The 26,463-nt window shown below is 36.2% G+C and overlaps 1 protein-coding gene across 2 annotated transcripts in view; it reads left to right on the forward strand.

Moving 5' to 3' along the window:
* myripb (myosin VIIA and Rab interacting protein b) overlaps positions 1-26,463 on the forward strand; it is a 238,503-nt gene that overhangs the window by 192,141 nt on the left and 19,899 nt on the right. For both annotated transcript variants that reach the window (XM_026201164.1, XM_026201165.1), the window contains exons 4-7: positions 14,239-14,375; positions 22,324-22,404; positions 25,946-26,043; positions 26,326-26,406. In XM_026201164.1, coding sequence (XP_026056949.1) covers positions 14,239-14,375; positions 22,324-22,404; positions 25,946-26,043; positions 26,326-26,406 — 397 coding nt within the window. The remainder of the gene's footprint in view (positions 1-14,238; positions 14,376-22,323; positions 22,405-25,945; positions 26,044-26,325; positions 26,407-26,463) is intronic.

Raw genomic sequence — 26,463 nt, forward strand, 5'->3', positions numbered from 1 at the left:
TATAATGGGAGTGAACATTTGAAAGGGAATGCTTCAGTTGCATGAATCGATGATCATCACTTCAGTCGAATGATCTGATGAATGGCACTACGGGCCGCCTTATATAGCGGTCTGCCTCGCCCCTTTTGGTAAACTTAAGCACCATTGGTTTGTGCATCTACACAAACGCGAACAAATCAGGCTTCAGCAGAAAGGAAAAAATGAGTTTTCCCATACATAACGCTCGTTCCCTTATCTCAGGGAACCAAGGTTACGTTAAGTAACTGAAGCATTCCCTTTCAAATGTTCACTCCCATTATATATGGGAACAAATCCAATCACGCTGCACTACGAGCAACAATTGCATGCAATTTCTATGTCAAATAATGTTTAAGAACTCATATTAGACATTTATGCATTTACAGTATATTCATGAAGAACAATGAAATTTAAACATTGAAACATAGTATGCTTATACTGCTTGTGTTCAAGCACAACCTGATGAATAACCCCACAGCAGAAACAGAGACTCATGTGTAATGATTTAGAAAAAAATGCTGAGTCACCAGAGTGTCAGATCTGACAGAAGCCTTTGGATCTAAATGACAAAACTCTCTGACTGATTGCTGCTCTGATTACCTGTCACTGCAAACTGGAAAAATTACTCTGTAGAGAAGTGACTTCAGAAGACCTGTGGATTGGTCATATGATGCGATTTAAATTTTTCCTTTCTCTTTGGAGTGTTACAAGCTCTTGGTGCATAAAGAAAATCTGTAAAGTTCCAAAGACTAAAGTCTCAAATCCAAAGAGATATTCTTTATAAAAGTTAAGTCAAGCACATCCTCCTAAAACAGCTTGTTCTAACATGCACCCACATCTACGTCAAAACGTGAGAAGATTTGCACAACACTGCCCAAATGTCTGTTTCTATAAATTGAGGCATAAAGTGGGGCAGTCTGGACTTCTGACTCACAGTTTGTAAGTACGTTTTCATATTTAAAGAATTTGCCACTTATGATTCAAACGAGAGTTTTGAGCAGTGTAGAGTAGCACTTGTTGTTAGTCTTTTCTCAGATCCCAAATCCAGACATAGTTTTATGTTTATGCAGTGTGATAAACAACGCAAAGCCTAAAAAGACAGAATAAGTGAGTTTAATCAGTAATTATGCCCCCAGTGGATGCAAAAAATGACTCATTTATAATTGGTTTTATTTTTTTTTATTTTTTTTTTGTCACGCTGGGACACACTGCATTAAAGTATGGTTAGGGGTGCAACATTTCTGTCACACGCTAGAGGAATTCATCCAGTCACAACGCTTTGGGATAGCTGGCCAAACATCGTACACCTCGCTTTTTTTAGAATGATGAGCTTTGTAAAAATCGATACATTTCAGAAAGGTGGGGCATAGAGGAGCAACAAAATGTGGAAAATAATGTGTTTATTTAACCTTAAATCGCATAAACACTTTGCATTACACCTAATACACAAAGTAATGTTCTTTTAGCAATATCATATCACCCCTTTAGAAGGATAAAAGCCTACAAGCAAGTTAAAATGGGACGGTAAATACATCATCTCACTAGAGCTGGGCAACAGGGCCAAAATGATCATGATAAAATATTACATATCTGTAGATATTGATAATTATCACTATAAATTTCAAATATTTATTTATTTAAAATTTAAAGGAAGATTTTTGCTGCTCAAAGAAAGTTGTAAAAACTAGACCATTAATTGTGGATTTAAACTACTCTTTATGGTCAGAACATGACAAACATGTCATGTTTTTGAATTCCTTACTTCAGTTCTTCAGATAGTTTCCACGTTCATTTTCATCCATTTCAGATAAGGGGAAGTCGTGGCCTAATGGTTAGAGCGTCGGACTCCCAATAGAAGGGTTGTGAGTTCGAGTCTCGGGCCGGATGGAATTGTGGGTGGCGGTAGTGCATGAACAGCTCTCTCTCCACCTTCAATACCACGACTTAGGTGCCCTTGAGCAAGGCATCGAACCCCCAACTGCTCCCCGGGCGCCGCAGCATAGATGGCTGCCCACTGCTCCGGGTGTGTGCTCACAGTGTGTGTGTGTTCACTGCTCTGTGTGTGTGCATTTCGGATGGGTTAAATGCAGAGCACAAATTCTGAGTTAGGGTCACCATACTTTGCTGAATGTCACTTTCACATTCACATAAATCTAAACATGCTTTTAGCTTCACTAAATGGACATTACACTATAAAGGTGCCATGGAAAATATAATTTTGAAGAAATACCACCACAGGCACATTTTTCAGCCTAGGTAAATAATTGCTTACTGAATTGGTTGATCATGTCTTGCCTGCAAATATTTAAAGTACATATTTATAAATGTTTTTTTTTACTAGTTATTCTCTGTTGATTGTTGGACATTGCCAGCTGCAAATAAGAGCATCCTGGTGCAACTCTCATTGGTAGTATATATAACCAAAATAAAATAAAAACCCACACCGCCGTCAACAACGTTAAAACGAATGCCACCTTGGCTCATTCATTATTGAAGGTCCTGGGTTGAAGAAAAAAATGCATAAAGCATTGTGTTAGAAAAGCTCTGCAGTAATTCAGCTCAGTGACAAAAACGCGCATGGGTGCATCGTTGGGATAGCACAGCACCTACCCCCACTTCAGACGCGTCGACCTCCACCAAAAACCGATGTGATCGATCAGGAGAAATTAAGATGGGGGCTGAAACAAAGCAACCTTCAGTTTGGCAAACACAGCCTCGGCTGTGTCTGACCACCTGAACGTAGTTCTGGGAGAGGTTAAGGCGGTCAGAGGTGCGGCCATTTGGCTTAAGTTGCGAATAAACTACGCTGGTAGAAGTTGGCGAACCCCAGAAACCTCTGTAGGGCCTTATGGGAATCTGAACTTGGCCAATCTACCAAAGCCTTAACCTTCTCAGGATCCATACACATTCCCTCTAAAGCACTCGTCGGACGTGCTGCATGTGTTCCTGGAGAAAAGAGGAAAAAATCAATATTTCATCAATGTAGATATATATGAATTGGTCGACCATATCTCGCAGCACGTCGTTGATGAATGCCTGGAAGACTGCTGGGGAGTTGGACAAACCGAAATGCATGACCAAATATTCAAAGTGCCCCCTGGGGGTGTTAAAAGCAGTCTTCCATTCATCCCCCTCCCTAATACGGACCAAATGATAAGGATTACGTAAAGGAGGAATACTTGCTGAACTTACTGAACATTTCCGTCAGGTCGAGGTACTCTGTGGGCACGTTAGACAAATCCACTCCTTCCTCCTGAAACACAGACACAGAAACAGATGGACAGGCAGACACAAGACTCATGACACTTATTGATCCATGTCCACTTTAGGGTTGTGACGGATGAGCCAGGAGTGTCCACGGGTGAACTATGGGTTCAAGGGGAGAGTCTAATATATAAAAGGAGGTGATCTCCGAGTGGTTGCCTGACGAGATGTGGTTCATTTTTCCAGTGGTTAGTGAAATGACAGAAAGTTCTTGGCCATTGAGGGCTTGAACAGCGATCTTGTGAGTGAGTGGTTTGAGGGCAATCTGGTTTGTGAACAAGTCAGAAATTATCTCAGCCCCAGAGTCCAGAAGTGCTTGACAGTCATGGGTGTGTGCTCACCATGTCAGTTTTACCGGGAGGAGCGTAGATGATGATGAGGTCTTCTCGTTGGAGATCCCAACTGATAGTAGCCTCATACTTACTATCGGGCTTGGCCTTTTACCGGACAGTTGTAGGCATGATGACCGGCTCCCCCGCAGTAGAGGCAAAGGCCCTGGGATCTCCGCCTCTCCTTCTCCTCCCATGAAAGCTGAGCTCACCCTACCTGCATGGGCCCGTTATCCTAGACGGGGCTGACTGCGTCCCCACCGCTGACTTGTGCAACAGCTGTATCTCTCGGAGTATGACTGGGTAGGGTCCGTCGCTCTACTCGGGACAGTCATGCATCTACTTTTAGTGCTCAATAAGTCAATGTGAGAGAAGTCGGAAGATCCAGGGCGTAGATCTCTCTCTGGACGCGGACAGCCAACCCATGCAGGAACATGTCTGCATCTCCTCGTTCCATTTACACTCTGCCGCTAAGGTTTGGAACTCGATGGAGAATCAGACACCGATCTCTCTCCCTGTGGCAGGTCCGCAAGCATTCTGGTCACCACTTTCCTGGCGACGGCCCGATCAAATACCCGTCTCATCTTAGCGGCAAACATCTGGAACGAGGCGCAGCATGGGTCTTGGTTCTCCCACGCCGCCATCCCCCATAATGCCACTCTCCCAGTCAGCAACATTTAAATGAATTCCACCTTGGTTCGTTCATTATTGAAGGTCCTGGGTTGAAGAGAAAAATGCATAGAGCATTGTGTCAGAAAAGCTCTGCAGTAATTTGGCTCACCAGAATATGGTTCTGGAGCAGGAAGGTCGGGTTCTGGCTGGGAGGGGCTCTCAGGTGGTGTGGGGGGAATGGACGGTGTTGGTTGCGCAGTGGGAGCTCACAGGAGTTGTAGTTGCTGGGTAACCTCGGACACCTGCGCCACCAATGCCAGCCCAGTTTGATCTGTGTAGTTAAGGTTCCTCTCCTGGGAATCCATCTGACGAACGCTGGCGTTGAGAAATTCCTCCAGCGATTAAGAAGGGTTACTCGCTTCTTCCATAGTGGTCAAATTGTTCTGTCAGGGTTTGAAGACAGGAAGCAAAATGCAAGTAATGGTTTATTGACAGAAATGAATGAGAAAGGCTTCAGCTGATAGTGGTTGACACAGGGACCTCGATGACAGCACAGGATGGGTGAGATGGTAAGTTGAGTGCGCTGGTGAAAGATGATGAAAGGTGAAACACGGAACCGGAACAGACCCACGAGAATGAACGCTGAACGGGAGGAAGACAGACATGCAGCACGGAGGACCTCAAACAACGATCTGACAAACAAGAGACGAAAGACAGGGCATTAAGTAGGCTGTTGGAATTAGATGCAGCTGCCGCTGATCACTGATGATCAGTGGTAATGCCCACATCAAACAATCAGCGTGACGTAAACATGAGACATAGCAGGAAACAATGCATTCATGAACCATGACAGTAACTATTAAAGAGTGTTTTATTGTTAATTTTTATTCAAACTCAAGTATAGATTATGACATGCAGTATAAAAAATGGGAAAAGGTAAAGTGAAGGCTAACTGGACCATCTTTATTTAGCTAAACCCTTGTGCAACAATACCACTAAAAGGTCAGGGGAAAAAATGGTAGTCAGTGCAACTAAGCACATTACTACCCATGCAGGCCATTGTTTTTGACTATATTTGAATGGTACCGAGATCAAACTCAAACCATATTCACTCTGACACAGCTCTGTATCATCTTTATTAGTCATAGTGCTTTGAGAACCATTTAGATTCAGTCATATCAGACATGTTAAGAAGTCATTAATGGAATTGATTTCCCCTGGATTGGCTTTTTTCTCTTTTGTACATGTCTTAAGTATGGTTCAAAAGGCAGAGTGATCTGTGAGTGGAGCGTGTGTGTCCAAGGATGATGGAATTCTTTTCTGTGTAACAGCAGTACAATGTTTGTTTTGTTGTCCCCTCATGTTTTCCATTTTTAGCTGATGCTTTTTACCCTCAGTATCCATAGTACACTGAGTCCAGGAAAAGTGACCTGGGATGAAGTGATCAGCTCGCAGGCATGGTGTTGATAGAGGTTATGATTATGATGTGACTGACTGTTGGTGTTCATATTTGGGAGTGAACTTGCGACCTTTTACTTTGCTCATATTATTAGTCATTACTGTACTACTGACATAATTTTAATCAAATAGATTTTGCAGTGGAAATCATTTAAAGCTTGGCATTACAGAGATTATTATTAATTCTTATTATTTGCATTTTTTTTAAAGATACTATCAGAGTCCCAATAAACATAGAAGATAGTTTCCCACCAGCTTGTGAAAGTATTTTAAAGTAATTAATTTGCACTTCTAAATGAACATTTTAATTTACTTAATTTACTCATCTCTTTCTTACATTTTAATAATAATTTAAATTAATTGATTATTATTACAACAACAACAATAAAACCACCAAAAGGAGCACATACGACATAAATAATTATTTATAATTTAGGTCATATGGACTACTTTATATGGGTATGATTTTTGTTTATAAATATTTAAAAATGTATACATTTGGGGAATGGGGAAGTACAAATATTGATTCAGAAAGCTTGAAATATAGAACTATTGACATACAGTTAAGGTTATAACTATAAAGCCAATGTAGAGATTTAAGTTCATATTGATATGTCTCCCACATCTGAGTGCAAACAATATGAGCACAGTTTGAGATCTCTTATGAAATTCTTGGTGGATACCAATTTTGTTGGTCTGAAAGTGTGAGTTACTGTATAAATAAATCGGTAACACATTAGATTAGTGAACACTATCCACTATTAACTAGTTACTTATTAGCATTCATATTAATAGCTAATTAGCTGTTTATAAGTCCTTATATAGAACATTGATGCATTATTATGACCATATTCTAGATAACCTTAACCCTGCCCAGTACCTAACATAACTACAATAACTATTTTACATAATATCAATCATCAGCAAACGCTTTATTGAGAGAAAACTATAAGTTAATATTTAGTTAATATCCTGATAGATAAACATGAGTTGTTTGTTCGACAGAGGGAGAAAGAGTGTGCTGTAATGAAAACTGTGGTCACTAAGCAAAAGACAGAAGGGATTGTTCATGAAATGTTTGTGAGATCTCACCCTGCCTGGGAGCTATTTGATGTGTTGTCTTTTTTGTAAAAAGTGTGATTTTGAATTAGAACACAGATGCTTTTAAAATGTTATTCAATTTGGGTGTTACAACACCTCCTGAAGACAAGTCTTGATTAGGGTGTAAATACCCTTTTTTAAAGGCACAGAAGCCACATTAAGTTAGATTAGCTAATGTAAGCAGTGAAAAAGGTGTGATGTTATTAATTCTGGACAATGGTGCTGTGCTGGGCTCACTGTGACAGAATTAATGAATTTACAGAACTCATTTCATCTAGTACTGATAGATGTTTTCATTTTTTCAGTTGATTTTTTAAAATAATTTTTGTGTAGGTTTTCATGATGTACTATATAATGACTTGTAGTCAAGCAGAGAACAACAGTATAGGAGAACAGGCTGCTGTTGAAAGAAAAGCTCAAAGACAGAAAAAAGAGCAATAATAAAGAGAATAAAAGATGATGTTTGAGCATAATGTTATTTTACAAATGATGAGCATGTGTTTTCCCACCTTGTGCTGCTATTATCCCGTTTAACTGGTAATTTTACTGATTTCATTCTAGGGCTAAAGGGTAACTGTCCATAATGTGGGTGACAATAAAGAGAACAGCATGTGTATACTTCTATTAACCTCCAAACAAATGTTTAATTAATTCTCGCAATGCTGAGAAGTGTTTGGTTCAAGATGAAGTCTATTATATATTTATTCAGCAATTATTAACAATTTAGGTCATGTAGGCATGTTGGCAATGCGTATAATCTGTAGGTTAATTCAATGGATTAATTCACTCTGAATTCATAATCTACTGTATTGTAACTATCATGATCTGTATAATCTATTGTTATGACCTACCTTGAGTTTTATTGTAGAAATTTATAAATTTGATCCTTAATCTCTGTTTGAGGGGCCACAGCCTTATTAAGATCTGTCATTGCTCTTATGGATGTTTAGAGCTTTTAGCCATACCATCTCATTTTTTTTTTTTTTGCTTCCCGTAATGACTTGCTACTATGTTCCCATGGGAAAGCTGAAGTCTCTGATGTGCATAATGTCAGTGCTTTATTCCACAGGTGCTGGATTTTTTCATTTGGCAGATGTCATGTCTGAAGAAGGCTGGACACGCATCTGTCAAGAACGATGGGCGGGTCATGATTCATGCTTTGAATATAAAGAGAAAAAGTGTTTTACAATTTTACCTGCTTGTCTGTGTGTGTTGTCAATATATAGACATATTTTTCATCAATCCCAGGACCCAAAGGGTTTTAAGAGTGCTGTTATTTTGGTTAGAATGGAATGGAATGAGGCTTGTGCATATATTTGTGTGTCAGAGCAGAGCTGTATGTAATTCCAGTAGTTTTGCAGTCCTGAGAAGCACAAAAATGAAAACCATCTGCTTTCTAGCATGGGTCCTCATTTACTGTAGAGCTTTATATATTACACAGACACCCAATAGCATACTAAATATAGACCATTATCTCCTGTCTGAAGTAAAGTATAGCCCACATTTGAACCCCAAATAAAATCTAATTAAATTGTAAATTGTAGCAACAATAGTGAACAATAATTCTTATAATATACGATATTTATATTATTAACTTTGTTTTAATATATTAACAGAATGATCAACATTTTATTTACAGTGCACAGTACAGTATATATGGATAATTGTATATAATATATAAAATATAAATTAATTTATGACACTAGTGACATTTTTTCTAATCTGACGTAGAGCCAAATTTATTATTGTATATACACTATTGTAAGGGAAGCTATAGATGCTGTCCATTTAACTTTTCAATATTTCACTTCTCACCTATGTTTAAAGTTTGTGCCATCCTAAGTGTAATTTAAATTTTATCAAGGTTTGTTTTACCCAGTCTATTTGTGAACTTCATTTTGATGCCTGAAGTAATTCATGAGAACATAAAAGAGTTTACTGGTGTGAGACCGGTTATTTTATTACTTAAATGACAGTCTGAACAGAAAAGCTTTGTGGGAATGCTGTCTCTGCTGTAGGCCGCAGCTTCATTACTAAGTCAGATATTATATTATAATGATATTACAGAGTTACTTGATTTTAATGCATGCTCTAACCATGATTGATACTGGTGAACTTGCATGACTTAAGTCAATTAATCTATAAATAATTGCTACTGGATTTAATTCGACCATTTCAAGTTTCATTTGAACTAGAGCAGTGGTGCCTAATTATTATCCTAAGATCCTATTTAGTTGGTTCAGTTGTGTTTGATCAGAGTTGGAGCTGAACTCTGCAGGAAGGTAGGTCTCAGGGAACAGGATTGAGCACCCTTGAATTAGAGTCTTACAATGTCAGGAATTATTTACTTCAATTTAGAAAGTTTCTTTTAATAAATATATTTTCTCTAAACCATTTAATCAATCTGAAACCAAAGACCAAAAATACTTTGGCATTTAAACATTCAGACCGAAGTTCAGAAGTTTCGGAATCAAATCACTGTGGGTGCTACTGAAATTATCGAGGATGATCTATTTTGACATGATATTTTGTCTCATCCATTGTTATTGTTATCACTACGTCAGTCATTGCAATTTCAAGAGTGTATCCTGCAATTATAAGTCTATGTAGCCATATACAGGTCCTTCTTAAAAAATTTGCATATTGTTATAAAAGTTCATTATTTTCCATAATGTAATGATAGAAAATAAACTTTCATATATTTTAGATTCATTGCACACATACTGAAATATTTCAGGGGTTTTATTGTTTTAATACTGATGATTTTGGCATACAGCTCATGAAAACCCAAAATTCCTATCTCAAAAAATTAGCATATTTCATCCGACCAATAAAAGAAAAGTGTTTTTAATACAAAAAAAGTAAACCTTCAAATAATTATGTTCAGTTATGCACTCAATACTTGGTCAGGAATCCTTTTGCAGAAATGACTGCTTCAATGCGGCGTGGCATGGAGGTAATCAGCCTGTGGCACTGCTGAGGTGTTATGGAGGCCCAGGATGCTTCGATAGCAGCCTTACGCTCATCCAGAGTGTTGGGTCTTGCGTCTCTCAACTTTCTCTTCACAATATCACACAGATTCTCTATAGGGTTCAGGTCAGGAGAATTGGCAGGCCAATTGAGCACAGTAATACCATGGTCAGTAAACCATTTACCAGTGGTTTTGGCACTGTGAGCAAAATTTGCTTTCATCCGAAAAAAGTACTTTGGACCACTGAGCAACAGTCCAGTGCTGCTTCTCTGTAGCCGATTTCCTGCACACGCCTGTGCACGGTGTCTCTGGATGTTTCTACACCAGACTGCTTCCGCAGGTCCCCCAAAGTCTGGAATCGGTCCTTCTCCACAATCTTCCTCAGGGTCCAGTCACCTCTTCTCGTTGTGCAGCGTATTTTGCCACACTTTTTCCTTCCCACAGACTTCCCACTGAGGTGCCTTGATACAGCACTCTGGGAACAGCCTATTCGTTCAGAAATTTCTTTCTGTGTCTTACCTTCTCGCTTGAGGGTGTCAATGATGGCCTTCTGGAAAGCAGTCAGGTCGGCAGTCTTACCCATGATTGCAGTTTTGAGTAATGAACCAGGCTGGGAGTTTTTAAAAGCCTCAGGAATCTTTTGCTATAATCATAGCAAGTTATAATCATAGTGCCACCTGTTGGCAAAAGCCAAACAGTCCATGCTCAATTTGCACCAAACTTCATACAGTCGTGGCCAAAAATATCAGCCACCTTGGTAAATATGATCAAAGAAGGCTGTGAAAATTCATCTGCATTGTTAATCCTTTTGATCTTTTATTTAAAAAAATCACACAAAAAATGAATCCTTTCATTGGATAATACTAATTTATCATCATTATGCCACAATTAATGGCCCCCTTTTATTAAATACTTTTTGAAACCTCCATTTGCCAGTTTTTTTTTTAGTTTCATCTGACCATAGAAGCCAGTCCCATTTGAAGTTCCAGTCATGTCTGATAACTGAATATGCTTTAGTTTGTTTTTGGATGAGCTAGGATAATTTTTCTTGTAACCCTCCAAAACAACATGTGGTGATGTAGGTTCTGTTTGAATTTTTTTTAAGGTTTTCTGAACCCAAGATTCAACTATTTTCTGCTATTATCCAGCTGTGATCCTTGGATAGTCTTTAGCCACTAAAAATTTTCCTCCTCACCATACATTAGGGCAATATAGACACTCGTCCTCTTCCATGCAGATTCATAACATTTTATGCTGATTGGATATTCTTAATTATTGCCCTGATGGTGGAAATGGGAATTGTCACTGCTCTAGCTCTTTTCTTAAAGCCACTTCACCAATTTGTGAAGCTCAGTTATCCTTTGCTGCACATCAGAAATATATTCTTTGGTTTTCCTCATTGTGATGGATGATTAAGGACCCCCCCCCCCCCCCCCCATTTTAAATTCTTATTATCCAATGAAAGGATACATTTTTGTGATTTTTTTTTTTTTTAAGATCAAAAGGAATAACAATGCAGATGAATTTTCACAGCCTTCTTTGATCATATTTACCAAGGGGGGTGATATTTTTGGCCACGACTGTATGTTTGAACAAAATCCTGTCTTAAAGATACATGCCAAAATTCAATTATAAGTAATAGCAGCACCAGCTGGCAGCAGGAAGTTTGGCACATACAAATGACTTTGACATATTCTTCCTATATTTACCACTTTAAAGGCATACTGCTCACCAATCATTGTTTTTCTAAATCCACCTGGTGGCAGTGAGTCCGAGTGTGAGTGCCCTTTCATCATTGTTTGCAGCTTTAATTTAAATTATGTCTACCCTTTGTTTGTTATAATGAGAGGATTCACAAGCTTGCTTGACTTAGCATTGAACAAAACATTTGGCTTCATTGCTCAGCACTATAGAAACATTTTGTAAATAGAAACCTTTGAAGCTTTTCTTAGCAGAAACATAAATATGCACTGCCGTTTGCAAATCTGTTTTGCCAATATCCTATTTTTACAGCCTCAACAGAGGGTGCTCTTTTTTTATTGGTTTTCTTTGTTTTAATTCACCCTCTAGCACCCCTTTAGACCCCCTGAGCAGTGCTTATAAACATTTAAAAAAGCAATATGTAATATTGACAGCTAGTGGTTGAAATGTGAACTGCAGTCCAAATTCAAAGTTGTTTCTCCGACAGCCCCCTTCTCAGACTCAACAAAGTGCAGGTTGCCAGATTAAAGACAACAGGAATGAGTGTAAGCTTTTCAAATTCGTTAGAATCTGCGATCTCTGACACAGTTTGTTTGCTGGCTTCATCACTGCAAAATGCTGTTTTCCACCAACTGACACGTTATTATAAATTTGGCGGATCACTTAAGAGCAAAACAAGAGCAGACATTCCGACAGAAAACACACATTTTAAAGTAGAATAACTGGGTGTCTCATTTGTTTTTTTTTTGTTTGTTTTTTTAAACATGTGTGTGAGTATGATTCCTAAATATAATTACTGTAAATGTAGTTTAATTATGTTTACTTCAACTTTTATTTAAGAAAATTTTTACGGTCCTCTCTGTAATACACAAAAACTGAAAAACATTTATTTGTGCATTAATTTGCTATAAACCCCAAAAACCCTGTGCCTGATTCTCCCTCACCATCCATCTTTGTCCAACTCTGCTCATGTTGCCCAATGGACACAAGTTCTATTCATTAAAGCTTCAGAAAGTCAATTATGGTAATGGTCTCTTTTGCCATGGGAAGTGTCGGGGAGCTTAGCAGACTCACAGATGAGCATTTTAATTCTCTTCACAAATTTAATTCAGATCCCATTTAGATGAAAATTTCTTCTCAAATATTTGAGCCTTGCTTTATCTTCTAGCCTGACTGGATTTGAATATGATAAGAGTTTGTGTTGCATTCTTAACAATAAATGAAATTAAAAATATTTTTGTGTATTTAAAATCTGACTCTACATTAAGAGCTTTATGTTTAACAGTCATTTTGTTTGGAATGTGTAGTTAATTGCCCATTTACTGCACACTCTTTTTCTTTTGTCAGATTTTTTAAAACTTTTTTTTAAAAAAAGCATTTTAAGAACTTTTTTCTATATTGAAAAAGAATATGGATAATAAAAGTGGACAGTTACAAAAACAAACAACAACAACAACAAAAATATTTTAATGAAGCATTAATATACTTGTCATAAAGCACATAGTTGTCAGAGAGGTACCTTTACAGTGTTCTACTAAATGGAGTAATGATAGAACAACAGTTGTTACAGAACAATGACTCCACAATGAATCAATTAGTTTTGTCAAAAGACCTGGTACTTCGGTACCAAGTCGGTACTAAAAATAATTAAAATGTTTCATTGTGTTTCCCATACATTGATTTATTTGTGGTGGCCTGCCACAATATCAAAAACTGACCGCCACAAATAGATTTTCCAAAAGGATTTGACTTCAATGAATAGACATGAACACTGCACATGTCAATGTCGAAAAACAGTGCGAGTTTTTTTTATATCACTTTATTTATGAAGGAAACCAGCTGTCTTCAGAAAATTATGAATGTCATTTTAATTTAATCTTGCCTCACAGCATTTGTGAGCAGAGTTTCAGCGCTTTTTTGATCACAACCGTTACCGGAGAAACCTCTCTCACTCGCTCTACAAGCGCCACCTGCTGGCAGATAATTAATTTGCATATATGCACAAAGAGTGCAAGACATTTTTTAATAAGTGTGTTTTTGTGTTTAGCTTTGGTACCGAAACTGGTACAGAGAACCATGCATTTTCACTGGTGTTGGTACCGAATAATGAAATATTGGTACCGTGACAACACTAGAATCAATATTATACTATTAAAGTCAAAGACCAATGATAGAGCAGTATTTATAATAATAAAGCCATTTTTAAGTTTTAATTGCAATCAGTCACTGATGTTAAATAGTTATAATAGAGCAGTGAAAGCACAATGATTAAACAGACCAATGACTCCACAAAGTCTGCAATAGAGCAGTTTCAGCCTAGTGGTTGTCACTAAGCAATGACTACACCCCAATTATAAAGTATTTTTACTCTCTGTACTCTCTGAGTGGAGAAAAGACTAAAGATTAGTTCTATTTTGGCAATGCATATACAATTGTTTTGCAGTGCTGTAATACAAATTAAATGCAGTAGTTGCTTGTTATTATTTGTATTAAAGCAGTAACACTGATCAGGTTTGAACAGCATAACCCAGATTGATGGATTTTTTTTTATATGCAATGAAAATCTTAAATTAAGGCCTTACTATTTTTTTTTTTTTTCTTTGAGTGTGTCATCCTTGCATTGATCACTTGTTGTTAGACCATAATGTTAAATTGTAGTTATAATTAGAAAATATTAAAAAGATAGTATAAAAAAGGCCTTACATCTAGTATTGCTTTGTGTTTTTCCTTAGTGGAACAAATATGTATTTAATTAAACATCCACCCACTGTCTTTTGTGTGTAGGCTATTGAGGACACAGTCCCTAGAATGGTACTACAATAATGTGAAGAGTCGGTTTAAGAGATTTGGAAGCGCCAAGGTGCTGAAGACCCTCTACAGGAAACACATCATTGAAAGAGGAGCATTATCTGAGTTACCAGGTATGAAATACACACATACAAACTACATCCTGCAGTGTGTTTATAGTAATAATAATTTATGCTAAAGTTATGCTACTCACTTTATCTTAGTAAATCCACTATTATTGGACACTTTGGCCTGCAGGTTAAATTATTAATGGCATTTTTACAATGACACTAGTAGCTGAAAACCTTGACTTTCAGGTAATGCTGCATCCACACTACTAGGTGTCGGTGTAAGTCCAGAAATAATTTTTGATTACAAGACAATAAGAAGGCAATAAAGTATTATTTTATTTTATTTTTTTATTTTGAGTGTGGGAACAGAAAATCAAACTAAGACAGAAAAGGGTGAAAAGGATTGGTACACATTGTAGGTTTGATTTGAACCTAAGCCTTCTATGCAACTCAGCATTTTTCAATAGTTAAACTAGCAAAGACAACCAGTTAACTATTTTATGCAAGCTACACTAATAAAAATGTAATTAAAAAAATGTGTCTAAAAAAATTATATTAGGGTGCTTCTTGCATGTTTTGCAACATTTTGATTGCCGTTAATGGTTTGTTCAGTAAAAAAAAAAAAAAAAAAAAAAAAAAAATAATAATAATAATAAAAATAATGAATGTTAATATGTCAACATTTTATTAGATTGTTTTTTGCACATATCTTTGCAGTTGCAAACTATTCCAGTGGTGTAAAGCATTTACTGTACTTAAGTATATTTTTGGTTACATTGTATCAAAGATTTTAGCATCTTTTACTCTCTCTCTCTCTCTCTCTCTCTCTCTCTCTCTCTCTCTCTCTCTCTCTCTCTCTCTGACTTTGAATTATTTAATAAGTATGCACACTATACTCCTCTATATTTGTAACAAGAAATCCAGTAACTCATTGCATTTCTTAATTTGATTTGTTGACTAATAATTGTGTACTAAAGTGTACTAATTTTTCACAAGGGTAATAGAGCTATGAATACTGGTATATACAGTATTATTAGTAAGAATCAGGGGGTTAGGTGCCTTGCTCAAGGGTCTCATCATTCATCAATCGTGATATTATTCACTCCCTCCACCTACAATCCCTGCTGGTAAAATGTATATGCGTCTCCTAGGGTTTTTCATGGCATGGTAACAAGGGGGTTGCCAGGGTGCTTAGGGTAGTTGCTTATCAGCTTAAATGAAAATAGCCCACATTGGTTCCTCCTTTTTTTCTTTGCTGTTATACTGCCTACTTAGAAACATAATAGCACATCATTCAAGTCTATGAGTGAAACAAGGTACATGCTGATGTTCAGTACTTTAGAACAAACACCCTGTGGGCAATAATAATTGTGATGCTTACCTCAGCAAGAGCCATTAATTACAGATACATGATTAATGGCAAGGTAGTTTTATTTATAAAGAAAATATACAATAATTGACAATAAAATAGATAATCTCATCTGCTCTGAATGAACTAGATTATTAAAAGGATTTGCCACTTTTGCTAGTCATGTAAACATTTTTGTAAATACTACATATTGGACTATTTGAAATCAGGAAAATTTATAAAGAGCAGTGCAAATTTTTGTTTACTGCAGCCATGTCATGCCATGTTTATACCCTCCTATACATTTTGTGGCTGAAAGTGAAACACCTACAAATGAATATGCAATAATGTCAGCCGTAAAAAAACAACAACTGTAATTTATGTAAATATTTAACTGTTTTCTATTTGAATAGGTTATTAATTCATGACAGTATGTCTTTTATTGCTTATAAAAATAAAATAAAAATCACTGTAGTGCATTAACTTTTAACTAATTGCAATGCAACAAAAATCTTGTCTATAATATATATATATATATATATATATATATATATATATATATATATATATATATTTATATATTATAGAAAAGATTTTTGTTTCATTGTGATATTTCTTTTTAAATAATTCTCAATAAATCAAGTGCAAATATTTTGGTTAAAAGAGAGAATTTTAAAGAGTCTCTTTAATAATTTAAAAATAGCAAATTGTGAAATAGTATCAGTAGTTTTAAAATAAGTGTTTTGTAACTTAATATATTTTCCTGGCAAAGCTGAATTTTCAGCTGCCATTACTCAAGTGTTGTGTATAACATTATATAACCCTAGTCCTTCCAGTTCAGTTTTTTCGGATCTACAATATGTGTGTCTTCCTCCTGTTCTTCATGTTGAATTTACCCCTGAGTTAGAGTAATAAAGACTCTTTTGATTATTCTCGGCTCCGTGTTCCTTCATGCACAGTAATGTGACAGAAGACCCAACCAAAAAACAGTGTAAATTGCGTGTCTAGCCCAATTTGTTTTTTTTGTGTTTTCCTCAGTCTGTTTTCTTTTCATTGTGTTTCATGGATCCCCTCTTTCTCCCTAAATTCCTGCTTCTCCTGCTGGAGCAAGGGTAGAATTTGCTTGGCACACACAACAGACTGTTATGGACCATGGCACGCCTCACCAACTACCCAGACGACAAGGAGAGCCATTTCTCGCCAGTGTCCACTCCACGAAGGCGGCAAAATGCACTCGTACGACAGCGCTTAGATCTGAGATCCGCCATCGTCCGAGATCACCAGTGCCACTCCTGACAAAGAGCCCCGCCCACCATCTACCCACGCTATGGAGCATAAGCCTGAGCGCACCGATGATGGAGAGCCAGAGCCCTACCCATCAGACCAGGTGCGAGAGCTGGCTACAGTGTCCACCGCAAGGGAGAGAACCATGGATGGTGTGAGCACATAGTGGAGCTCTGTCCCCTGCATCGCGGCACAGGGTGAGCTGAATATGGAAGGCCAAAAGGGCCAAAATGAGGAGGAGGATCTTATTGATTGGGAATCGGAACTGGAAATTGAACTTCCCCCACTCCTTTCTCCGTTGTCTCCGCTGGTCCTGTACCAACCCTCCTTCATCCTTGTTTTCTTCATCTAGCCCTGAGGGGGCTTTCAATCCTCCAGTGCCCGCTCCTAGAAAGTGTCCTCCAGTGCCAACTCCTAGAAAGTGTCCTCCAGTGCCAGCTCCTAGAAATGGTCCTCCAGTACCTGCTCCTAGAATGTGCTCTCCAATGGCTGCTCGTCCAAAATGCCAGCCCTCCTCCCTGCTCCTGCCTCCTCCACTGGTGTCGTCTTGCAGCCCCTCTGCTCGCGCTCAGCGCACCATCTAAGTGGTGCAAGCCCCGTGGGACTGCCATCCTCCAACATCGCCGTGGTCGGAGTCTCCGCCATCTTGGCTCTCCATCTCCGCCTCGGACTCCTCCATCTGCTGCCCACCTGATTATTAGTTGATTCCATACACCTGTGTTTCCCCTATTATCCTGCCTTTATAACCCTAGTCCTTTCAGTTCAATTTTGTCGAGTACAAGTTACATACGTGTGTCTTCCTTCTGTTCTCCATGTTGGATTTACCCCTGTGTTTGATTAATAAAGATTTTTTCGATTATCCTTTGTTCCATGTTCCTTCCAGCACAGTAGTGTGAGAGTTAAATGCATTCTTGCAGAATTAAAAAAAAATGAATCTTAATCTCAATATTGATGTGTTGATAGCATAGTTCGTGATAACTGAATTAAATTAAATTGTGAAATAATACTGAATGAAATTGTAAAATAGTACATAAATTTTAAAACGTGTTTTGTAATTTAATATATTGCAATTAAAAGCATTACTTCAGTCTTTGGATGTAACATGATCCTTCAGAAATGATTATAATATGTTGATTTGGTGCTCAAGAAACATTTCATATTATTATCAATACAAAAAAATATATTACATATTTTTTTACGTATTTTTATTTTGTCAGTTTAATTTAATTTCATGTGTCGATGGCTTTGTTTGTGATTTCTTCTTCCATCATGCGCCTAAAGGAATTACAGTTTAGTGAGATTGCAGTTTTATTGTAAATGTCAAAGTGATATATGTTATAAACAAATGTATGAAATAAAGATTTCTTCATCTGCTGTATTCTTTCTATTTCTCTTTACTCTCTCTTAGGGTGCGTTATAGAGACAGCCCATTTAACAGCTGCAGCCATGACCTACAGTGAGATCACATTGATGTTTCTTATTTAATTTGATCTGTGTTTTTCAAGGACAGAGAGAAACAGCCTGAAGACACACACAAGCACACATTAATTCGCTTACAGGCTAACTATAGCTGACCTATACAAGCTGGGACTGTATATAAATAAAAACTCACTGTTCCACACAAATTAACCTGTACAAGAATGTGAACCCTCACAACACACAAGCACATGAGCAGACTGCAAATGAAAATAAAAAGCAGTGACAGATCATTTATGAGAAGGAGGCAGTTACTCAGTCATTACGTCACTGTCCACATACACACACATTCAATGGGCTGGTAGTATGCAGCACGCTCACTGACTCATGTTGGATAATCCGTATTTTTCTCATTTCAAATGAAAGCCTAGCAGCAGTAATCCTATTTTCTCTGATAGCAAGAGATGGAGAGAGATGAAAGGTATATGTGGGTGTAGTCTGATGGTAAGGGGATTATTTCATTTTACACTATGCTACACCATTGCCATTTTTATCAGTTTGACTGCTAGTAATACTATAGTGTAAGACAGTTATTTATAACACTGCTAGCATAGGGAGACTAACATCCCAGCATCTCTTCTACTGTAGCATTAGTGTTAACATAGCACTCACTAATCCGTATATCACTGATTTTGGATGTAACTAAACCCTCAACATCACATAAAACAACTCCAAAATGGTACCTATACATAACAGTTCACTGCAATTTCATGCCAAATAATTTAATTCATCAGTAAAGAAAAAAAAAAAACACATGGAGGATCAATATTTTTTTTAATTATGAGGATTAATCTTCTTAATATTGAAAGTGTTGGTATTGACAGTATCTTTTTTATGGTGTGCATTACTTGTATAAGAACTTGTATATGAAGTGGTGGAGCTGTAGGAAGATTTTTCTGTCTGTCACGCTCATTCAACTGAATAATTCTGAGCAACACAAGCTGTGCCTGCCTCATAGAGATACATGGAGTGATGTGATGAGATGGAATTTCAAAAGAGACCAGAGGAGCATGTGTGTGATGCTCTGCATTCATCATTGGAGTGTATAAATTAATCTGTCACGGTGAAATCCATATTCATCACCTCTTGAATATTACAGAATTAACATTGATGTTCTTCACATCATAATAGTTCACCGCATCGTAACACAGCTTCATGTTATATGGTTTCTGAACACTAAGATTCCAAACATTAAGATACTAAAGCATCTGGTGTGATCAGATTTTCTTCCACTATGCAAACCTTTAAGTACAGTGTATAATTGAAAGGTGAGTTGGTGTTTTTTGCTGTTTTCTAAAAGGCATCAGGACAGAATAGCACACATATCCTACATTCTGATTTTCTGAAGACTTCTACGTGTGTATTATTTTATTACATTTATAATTAATAATACATTTTTAATCATTTACATTTTTTTACAGGAAATTGATTGTTAGTGTTATAATGGGTGAATAATGTAAACCAGGTTTTTTTTTTTCTTTCTTTTTCTTTTTTTTTTTAACATGGTTTTATTATAAAAAAATATATACTGTATATAGAACTTATATTAATTTATTTCTATAAAATGTCAAAACCACATACAAAATTACAAATCATTGTTAGATTTTTAACTGACAAATGATGTAACTAGAACACAGTTTTCACACCAGCACAATAAAAAAACATGTACAGTATATACACACATATAACTGGAAACCAGCTGAATATATTAAATATAATATGTGATATATAATGTGAGAGTTATTTACAGTTTCATAATTTATTGGCATATTTTATTCATGCTTCCATTACACATTTTCATGCAATTTTAACCTCATCTGTACCAGCTAGATAATGTCACCTTCATGTCATCAAATTACCATTATTGCTAACCCCTGAGTCTGGCAAATATAGAGATAAACCCTTTAGCTGGGTTTGTTGGGAATGCGTATTTGTCTGCCTCTGAAGTGTCTTTGAGGTGCAGTGACTCTAAAAAAGTGTGTGAAAGTTCTTATAAATTAGAGAGTAATAAAGACTGAAAAGACTGTTCTGTGCACTGATAAACGGGCAAATGCCTTGAATTGATTCCACATATTTTTATTCTTTATGTGTGCCTCAAGTCAACATTGTCCTTTGGTCACAGTGTAAAACTGTGCCATTATCAGTTTGTCAGATGCACACTCTCTGTTTCTAGATTTTCGATGTGTTTCTTTCAGCCAAATGAAAAGCTATTATTAGAACTAATAGTCTGTGTGAGTTACTATGCTGGTCGGTGTCATTTCTTGTGTACACGTAAATGAACTGTCATTTCCTAAATGAACTCATTTGAATTCTAAGTTTCTAAATTGAAAGCTATTTCACATAGGCCTGCTGTGTGAGTGAGAGTCCCTAAGCTATGAGCCAAACTCAATTTGATCTGCTTTGCTGTCATTGTCAGGTTCTGTTGCATACAGTTATATGAATGTTTTATTTTTTTATATATATTTTTTTTACACATACAGTACAGACCAAAAGTTTGGATACACCTTCTCATTCAAAGAGTTTTCTTTATTTTCATGACTATGAAAATTGTAGATTCACACTGAATCAAAACTATGAATTAACAAATGTGGAATTATATATAGAATTATATACATAAAAAAAGTGTGAAACAACTGAAAATATGTCATATTCTAGGTTCTTCAAAGTAGCCATCTTTTGCTTTGATTATTCCTTTGCACACTCTTGGCATTCTCTTGATGAGCTTCAAGCTAATTATTTTTCGCTTGATAAATTATTTTATTATAAAATAATAATAATTATGGAGCGCCGCACATGACATGCAAGAAAAAATTTACACGCACAATTTACTAATTCGTTCCCTCAATGTACTAAAACGTGCACACGATTACTATTGCGTTCCCTCGATTTACTATTGCATTCCCTCGGTTTGCTAAATTGTGTGCACAATATATAAATCGAGTGAACGAAATAGTAAATAGAGGGAACACAATAGTAATCGTGTGCATGTTTTAGAAAAAATTGAGGGAACGAATTAGTAAATCATGCACACAATTTAGCCAAATATTTTTTCCCTGCATGTCATGTGCAGGGTCCGTAAATAATATATATATATATATATATATATATATATATATATATATATATATATATATATATATATATATATATATATATATATATATATATATATATATATATATGGTAATTACTCTCTAGCCATGAAGTAAATATCAGTCTCTGTCTGGTACATTACACATGGTACCTGTGTTCTGTCTCTGTATTTCATTGGCCTTGCATGTAGTGGTTACAGGCCAGATAGAATATGCAGTGGTTTCTTTCTCTATGCTGTTGTCATGGTGATATTGAGCTAGCACTCTCCGAAGTCAGCTGAAAAAGAAAATGAAAAGGTAACCATCTGGCCAGGTAGAAACAATGATGTGTGAATTTAGTCACACAGACTAGAAGGTTCCTTCTACGTTATTTTATTTTATTTTATTTTATTTTGTTTGCAGTTGAATGAGTCACTGAGTTTTGATTAGCTATAATTTGTGAACAAAACTGTCATCAGAAGTCAACTTTATCTGACAAAAGTTTCCTTGTGGATTCATATATTATGTACATTTTATTTTTGTATTCTGTGCTCATTTAGCTTGATAAGCTTGCGTGTGTTTTGAATATGTTGCTAAATTTTATTCTTCACATTTCCAGTTTCTCAGAAAATATATCACCTTATTTGTAAACCAAAATCATGCTAAGTTTGAGTTAAATTAAATTAAATAAAAATTCAATTAAAGAAATAAATTACATTTTAATTTAAGTTTGAGTTATAATTAAACATATAACCATGTATAAAACTAAGCACAATTTTGTCTGTAATGTTTTGATTCCTTTGATTTATGTCTATCTCTCTTGTGTTTTTAGAGGTGAGTGCTCATGAAGGCAGTAATGATAATGGCAGTGTTTGTGATGGCAGTGACTCCACGCTCTACAGGCAGAGTGAAGGTAACATGAAAAATCAATATACATCTGCTTTCTACATGTTTTCACATTTCAGACCCATAAAATAACTTTAAATCTGCCAGGTTCTCAAACCCACACCGACATAAAGCTTTCACTACCTTGATTTAGTCCTTAATCTCAGTATTCCTGGGTTAATATATTCAATTCAATTCAGGTTTATTTGTATAGTGCTTTTCACAATGCAAATTGTTGCAAAGCAGCTTTACAGAAAATTAAATTTTCTACAATATATTTAGTAATAACTTATCAGTGTTGATTATCTCAAGTTGATGTCCATTGTAGCTGTTGTCTGTGGGTTGGCATCATCTGAGGTCCTCTGGGGGGTTAGCATCATCCCTTTTCAGATGTTCGGTCATCTCAGGTCTTTGTAGGGGCTGGATCCAGAATTAAGTTTGTGTAATTCCTAGTTATCTAGATGCCAAACCAGTGGCAGAAACAGAGAAGGTAATAGAGAAAAATTAGCTGAGCTGCTCTTCCAACTAAGCAAAAAAAGTATGTGTTTAACCCAAGCAAACGAATGAAAATGTGCATTTGATCAGAGGTAATTTAAGTACAAGGTTATGATATACATTATGTGAATGCTTGGCTAAAGGGCTAGAGTGTGTCTGAACCCTGAACATTATTAGGAAGGCTATTCCAGAGTTTGGGGGCCAAATGTGAAAAAGCTCTATTTCCTTTAGTGTCTATCCTAGTGACTACCAAGAGTCTAGAGTTTTGGGACCTTATGGAGCAGGATAGAAGACTAGTTAGGTATGCAGGAGCTAAACCATTTAGGGTCTTAAAAGTAAGTATTAATATTTTGTAACTGATATGGACCTTAATAGCTATCCAGTGCAGAGAATGTATAATTTTTGGACTAACTGTAGCTTGTTTATTGAAGATACAGGACAACCATTTAGCAGTGCATTACAATAGTCCAGTCTAGAGATCATGAATGCATGAACTAGCATTTCTGCATCAGAAACAGGTAGCATGTTCCGTAACTTGGCAATGTTTCTTAGATGGACGAATTCTGTTTTTGTAACATGGGAAATATGATTTTCAAAAGACAAATTGCTGTCTAATATAACACCAAAGTTTCTGACTGTAGAGGAAATACATCCTTCTAGATGCAAATTTAACCAACTAGATTATGTGTTCTGTTTTTGGTCCAATGAGTAATATCTCAGTCTTATCAGAATTTAATATTAGAAAATTATTGGTCATCCAGTCTTTTACATTTTTAACACACTCTGTTAGCTTAGATAATTTAGAAGTTTCATGTGGTCTTGTTGAAATATATAGTTGAATATCATCAGCATAACAATGGAAACTACTCCCGTATTTTCTAATAATATTACCAAGGGTCAACATGTATATTGAAAATAGCAGAGGGCCTAGGACAGATCCTTGTGGCACTCCATACTTTACTGGATTTAATTTAGATGATTCCCCGTTTAAAAATACGAAGTGATTAGCGATCAGAAAGGTTGGATCTAAACCATCCTAAATCCTGCCCTTGAAAATCTGTATAGTTTTGTAATCGATCTATGAATATATCATGATCTATAGTGTTGAATGCAGCACTAAGGTCAAGTAAAACTAGCAGTGAGATGCAGCCTTGGTCTGACGCAAGAAGCAAGTCATTTTACATTTTAACAAGTGTAGTTTCTGTGCTATGATGGGGCCTGAAACCCAACTGAAATTCTTCATAGATATTTTTTTTTTTCAGGAAGTAGCACAATTGAGCAGACGCAACTTTAAAAAAAAAGATTTAGACATAAACGGAAGATTTGAAATGGGTCTGTAATTTGCCAGCTCACTAGGATCTAGTAGTGGTTTCTTGATAAGAGGCTTAATAACCACCAGCATGAATAGTTTTGGGATGTGACCTAGATACACCAACGAGTTAATAATTTTCAGAAGCAGTTCTTCTGCTACAGGTTTCAACTCTTTCATTAATTTAGTGGGTACAGGATCTAATAAACATGTTATTGGTTTAGATGCAGTGATACGTTTATTTAGATCTTCCTTTCCTATAGTTGGAAAGCACTGCAGTTTTTCTTTGTGTGGAATGAATAAAGCTAAATTACAAAATGCTGTTGATAAAAAAAAGTGTACTTTTTCTGATGCAATCTATGTTATCAGTGATTAAACTGATTTGACTGACATCTGAATATTATTTAATCTAGCCACTATGCTAAAGAAAAACCTTGAATTGTTTTGGTGATTTTCTATGAGTTTGCGGAAATCCTCAGCCCTGGCAGTTTTTTTTATTTTAATTATTTATTTATTTATTTTTGTCTATAGCTGTAAATACTCTTTATTCATGGTATTCTATAAACTTCCAAGTTAGTTTTTCTCCATTTTTATTCAAGATTACGAGTTTCTTTCTTGAGAGAATATTTATTGCTCTTGTACCATGGTGCAGTACCACTTTGAGGTACTAAATCTATATCACTAAGATCAATTCCATGCAATATAATTAAATCTAGTGTATGATCAAAATGATGAGTTGGGTCTGGTTATGTTTTGCTTAACTCCAAAAGAGTTCATTAAGACCAAGTCCTAACGCATCATTTATATTATCAACATGAATGTTAAAGTCTTCGACAATCACTGCATTATCAACATTGACCAAGAGGTCTGAGGGGAAATCTGCAAATTATTTTAGGAAATCTTTATACAGCCCTGACAGTCTATACACAGTAGCCAAAGCGAGAGATGGGAGAGATTTATTTTGGATATCTGACAATGTATCAGTAAGTAGAAGTATTTTGAATGAGTTAAACCTGTATCCTGTTTTCTGAGAAACATTGAGATTATCAGTATATATTTTTGCAACACCGCCACCATGACCAGTCTGACGGGGCTCATTCTTATAACAGTAGCTTGGTGGAGTAGCTTCTTTTAGACCAATTTGGTTTAAGCCAGGTTTCAGTTAAATATTAATTCAGGCAGATTAATATTTGCTGTAGCATAATGATACATGTTTTTCCAAGTTTTTTGGTAAATAGAAATATATATATATATATATATATATATATATATATATATATATATATATAGTAAAATTTAAATGTATCTACTATCACTTTTAAATCAACTTATCCTTGCTGAATAAAAATATTATTTCTTTAAAAAAAAGTTACTGAACCTAATCTTGTTAACAATGTGGTACAAGGTAAATAATCTCTATGAAACCCAAAAGCCGTTCATGTGCCTTTCAATGTGCACAAAACTTGCATCAGGCCTGACAACAGAAGACTATATTTAATATAGTTTAATATATTTTCCCTTTCATGACTCTAAACTTAAAACTCCTTCCTTCCTGTTGGCATGAAGTAATAAGGGCTCTTGACTATGAGTATTGGTCATTTGCTTTAATCACTGTTGTACTTGAACAGTGCATGCATTACTATGAAGATTAACACTTGACACACACAAACACAAAAGGCACACCCACAGAGAAAAGAAGTAGCTTTCACTGTGCATCTAGACATTAAAAAGATAAAGAGTTGTAACTGTGTATATGTGCAAACAGGTCACAGCATGGCAGACACGCTCACCGTTGCTCTACGTGTGGCAGAAGAGGCGATAGAGGAAGCCATTGCTAAAGCTGAGAGCTACAGAGACAGTCTGGTTAGAGACTCCTCTTTATATATCATCCATTCAACCATCAGTTCATCCTTCATCCAACCATCCAAGTATCCACTTATCCATCAAGCTTTCATGCTTACATTCATCTGTTCTTCTGAGCACCCATATAAGGCTCCTGCATATAAATATCACCTTATTTTGCAGATTTTATATGCCGTTGACTCATCCATCTCTCAGTTTTGACCATTACTCATGTTCCATGAATATCTTACTGCAGTTGCACTTTTCTCTCTCATGGCTGCCTCTCTTTCTCTTATATGACAGGAGAAACAGAATGAAGCTCGCTATTTGCGTGACCACAAGGAAGAACTTATAGAGGAACTTGCCACAACAATTGTTCAAAAAGTAAGACTTTTTCTGTTACAGAGAGAAATACATTGTTTATGTATATTTGTAATGTAT

The sequence above is a fragment of the Carassius auratus genome, chromosome 24, assembly GCF_003368295.1.
Source record: "Carassius auratus strain Wakin chromosome 24, ASM336829v1, whole genome shotgun sequence".
Classification (NCBI taxonomy): domain Eukaryota; kingdom Metazoa; phylum Chordata; class Actinopteri; order Cypriniformes; family Cyprinidae; genus Carassius; species Carassius auratus.